Source organism: Triticum aestivum, chromosome 5B (genome assembly GCF_018294505.1).
Source record: "Triticum aestivum cultivar Chinese Spring chromosome 5B, IWGSC CS RefSeq v2.1, whole genome shotgun sequence".
NCBI classification, from domain to species: domain Eukaryota; kingdom Viridiplantae; phylum Streptophyta; class Magnoliopsida; order Poales; family Poaceae; genus Triticum; species Triticum aestivum.
In genome coordinates this window covers 711,052,588-711,056,816 of record NC_057807.1, presented here as the reverse complement: position 1 = coordinate 711,056,816, position 4,229 = coordinate 711,052,588, and the positions used below count along the sequence as shown (strand labels likewise).

Sequence of the window (4,229 nt, the reverse complement as noted above, 5' to 3'; positions counted from 1 at the left end):
TATGATTGAAAGGAAGAACATTTAAAAAATACACAATTTTAAAACACGAACATTTTTTCATTTTTCAAAAATGCAAGTAGTGAGGCGGCCCAAATACTCGTCAGTGAGAGTAGTACCTTATCTGGCCGAATTGTTATATTCCCGGTGCCCCAAATAGGTCTGGGTCCAAAATAGACCGGGATTGATAAGTTTAGAATGTCAATTTCCGGAATTCAAAGTTGAGGGTTCAATTTATGTTTCATCTATTAATTCAAGATTCGTTTTGGACCGCTGAATCTATCCGTTTCACCCCAAACGAATAAGTTCCTTGCGCCGCAAAGCAAAGAAGAAGGGTTACCTCAAAAAAGGAAAAAAAAAAAGCAAAGAAGTTCCTTGCGCCGCCGGTGGTCCACACTGCTGCGCGCCTCCGCGACGGCCTCGTCGCCGGCGTGCATCGGCGGCGTGAACCTCAGCGACTGGCTCGCGGGCAGCGCTCCGGGCTGCATTATTAAAGAGCCAAGAATCGGTCAGCTCAGGCCGTAATCTCGTCGACCAGCGTTGCGTGCCCGCAGGGTGTTCGGCGGAATGCCCACCTCGAGCTCCACCGAGGTCGAGGTCGCCACCGGTTGGACGACCGGGACCGCGAGCCCGGCGAGGCGCATCCCGCCGCCGGCGGATCCAACCTTCATTCAGGTAAAGTAAAAAAGTTGCTATTTTGAGGATAATCACTACAAGGAAATCAAGCGATTTGCACACGTGTGGATCTGCGGGTCCGGCTTGGCAGCAAAATCCATGGTGCTGGTTGCGCGCCTTATCCTCTCTCGCTCGCTCGCTCGCTACAGCAGCCTCCACTCCTCTCCCCTCCCTCCATAACCATATCACTCAATCAATCGGCCGCTGTTGCTCACTGCTCTGCTCAGCTGGAGTAGGAGCATGGGAAGTAGTCTAGCCTCTAGGTAGGTGGTAAAGAGGGAGAGGGAATCATCATCGCTGATCCCTCATCTAGTGAACACCATCTCCCTCACCAATCAAAACACCTCTGATGAAAACGGATAGGACAGGAGGAGGAGGAGGAGGACACTGAACCAGACAGACACCAAGCTCTGCTCACCTGTGAGCTGCTGCTTCTTCTTCTTCTTCCCCGGACATGAATTCCAGCCGGAGCTTGCTCTCGTCGCCGCTCTTCCCCACCTCATCTCCAAACTTCAGGGGCGCCGCCTCCTCCCCATCCCCCTCCCGCGCATCAGGTATCTTCAGTACTGGGTATCTTACTGCTACAAACTTTCCTCGCCTCTCCTTTCTTTCTGGTATCTGTTGGCCTAGGCCTGAGGCTCATCTGTTTTTGTGCAGTTCCGATGATACACGACAGCACCGGCGGCAGAGCATCCACGGCGTGCCACTACTCGCCCTCGCTCGTGGCCGAGGAGCAGGCCCATGGCTCCGTGTCTTTGAAGGGCGAGAAGGCCTTGCTGGAGTTCCTGCTGGACATGGTTGGTTCCTCCTTTCATGTGTGGTCAAGAGCTCCTGATGGCTAAAAATATAGAAACACCATTCTCTTCATTTAAATAAATAGTAAATGAATACTTCTACACTGGACTCTGTCCCATTGCTAGTGCTAATAAATTCTGTCTTGTCTGTCTCAACTAATTAAGGCCTTGGAGCAGCACACGGAAGGGAAGACTTTCAAAGCCGAAGAGGGGGCAGAGGGCGAGTTCGAGAGCTATCTGCGAGGCCTGCAGCGGCAAGTCATTTACCAGCAGGCCTTTGGGTAATCAAAGTCCCTGTTTCTGCTTACTTGCGCAAATTGATTGGTTTGCTGCTTATTCTGACATTAACTGAATCACATTTGATTGGCAGTGAAAAGAACAACTTCACCTCTGCAATCACTTCAACTTCAACGCCATCGGCAAAATCAGTTCCAACTTTGGATCTCGGCGCAACCTCGGTGACCTTGATGAAGGAGGTGGCCTTTTTGGCAGATGGATCAAGACCTTCAACCACCCAGCTGAATGTACCACCAGTAACGCTTGCAACCAGTGTGGAGTCGACCCACCCGTACGAGAAGCTGCTGAGCAATGGGCAAGTGTTTATTCGGTCTACACGGTTGCTTGAGAGAAGATCCAAGAAGCGGAATGTTCCTCAGGCATCAACAAGCAGTACTGATGTTGTGCAGTGCAGTGTTGCTGATTCAAAGAAGAAAGAGAAGCCAAAGAAGTATGGCAGGGTTCTCGGTCCAGATGAACCCTTCAGGTTGTTCCTACGAGACCGCGAGACGACAGAGTTCTTGACGGCAAAGGAAGAGAGACACTTGTTCAGCCAGATACAGGCATGTTCTTTTTTCCTTGTACAACACCTTGTAACATTGTATCCTTGTGTCCTTGATGCCCAGATCAAAAGATAGTTCAGCTTTGCTAATACGAAGATACGATGACTTTCCATGCACAGAATCTTATGAAACTGGAGGAGGCTCAGCGTAGGCTAGAAGCGCAGTGTGGCCGCGAGCCGACGCTTCCCGAGTGGGCTCAGGCCGTGGGAATGAGCTGCAAGGAGCTGCAGTCGTCCATACACATCGGAAGGCGCTGCAGGGAGAAGATGGCCCGCTCCAACTTCCGCCTTGTGATACACGTAGCTAGGAAATACCAGGGATATGGCCTTGACATCGAGGACCTAGTTCAGGTTAATTTTACTCTTTACATTTTTCTTTTCTTTTCCGGAAAGGAGGATCAACTCATGGCTGCAAAACCAGGGATATCCTGTCGTTGTAAATGTTTCTTTCCTGTTCTTGCTTCCAGGACGGATGCTGTGGGTTGATGAAGACCTTCGAGAAATTCAATCCAAGCAAGGGATGCAGGTTCCCGACGTATGCGTACTGGTGGATACGCCAAGCAATCAAAAAGTCTATCTTCAAGCATTCGAGACTGATTCGGTTGCCGGTATGACCTGAACTCAGTTCACCTTGATCTTCTAGTCCTACAATCCATGTTTCAGAGGGGACAGGTTCATTTTATTTTGGCATGACTAATTCCTAAAAATTATAGATTTTCCAATGTAATGGTGTGACATTGTTTTCTTGTGCAGGAGAGTGTGTATGCACGTCTGAAAAAGGTGGGGAAAGCAAGGCTGGAGTGCATCTTGGAAGGGGAGCAGCCTACTAACCAAAATGTAGCTAGGCGTGCCGGCATCACGATCGAGAAGCTGGCGAAACTCAAAGCAAAGACCAGAAAGCCACGATCAATGCAGGATCAAGTTTGGTCCAACGACGCAGTCACCTTCCAGGTACTAGCATTCATTCCCAATGATCTTTGCAACACACCAGTGAACAAAACACTATGTATAGAACATACTGTAGATTGTTCCAGGACTGAATCGATTGAGCTGTGATCTTTTCGCCGGTCAAATAAACAAAAGCTGAGCTGTAATAATTTATGAACGCCGTAGGAGATCACGGAGGACCCGAACATCGATCCACCGGACCTGGTGGTGGACAGGATAATGATGAGGCAGCAGGTGCGGGAGTTCCTGGGCGTCCTGACCACGAGGGAGAAGGAGATCATCGAGCACCGGTTCGGGATCTACGACGGCGAGCCCAAGACGCTCCACGTGATCGGGGACATGTACGGCCTGTCCAAGGAGCGGATCCGGCAGCTCCAGAACCGGGCGCTGGACAAGCTGAAGCGGAGCGTGTCCACGCAGGGGTTCGACGTCTACTTGGACCTGCTGACCTCGAATGGCTAGGCAGCGCCTCATTCATTCTCGGTTCCATTGTTCATACAGAAGGGAACACACATGTATGTATGTATGTATGTAGCCTAAGAAGCTAGAACCCCACTGACATGTGCAAGCCTCCTAGAACTGAAGCAGAGAAACACACAGCACACTTTCAGAGTTTCAGTGGCATGCTTTTTTGCAGGGTGTAAGTAAATTTCGCAGCAAAGCTGGTGGTACATACTCATACTGCAATTGATTTCTTGCAACCAAGGACTTGGACTGCAGCCAAGTGAAATCTGTTGAGTGTGCACACTACTCTACCTGTGAGTGGCTAGATACAGCCTTTGTCTTTTGAAGGTGGCAGCTCATCATACCCATGATAGGACCATCACTGTGTTTTGTCAAATGACACACTTTGACCTTTCAGTCTTTGTGTGTCTTAGGATTCCTTTGATCCCTAGAGGATTCAATTTTTCCTATATTGTCTGTTTGATTTGTAGGATTGGAATCCTTAGGGAAATCTTAGACAGCTGCTTTGCACT

The 4,229-nt window shown here is 49.5% G+C and overlaps 1 protein-coding gene across 1 annotated transcript; it reads left to right on the top strand.

Moving 5' to 3' along the window:
- Nucleotides 1–358: 358 nt before the first annotated feature.
- On the top strand, nt 359–3,888 carry LOC123114472 (RNA polymerase sigma factor sigF, chloroplastic). The gene is made up of 8 exons (XM_044535962.1): nt 359–1,226; nt 1,330–1,469; nt 1,632–1,747; nt 1,837–2,305; nt 2,425–2,655; nt 2,772–2,912; nt 3,058–3,255; nt 3,418–3,888. The coding sequence occupies exons 1-8, from the start codon at nt 1,127–1,129 to the stop codon at nt 3,712–3,714; spliced, it is 1,692 nt and encodes a 563-aa protein (XP_044391897.1). The 5' UTR covers nt 359–1,126; the 3' UTR covers nt 3,715–3,888.
- The last annotated feature ends 341 nt before the right edge of the window (nt 3,889–4,229 follow it).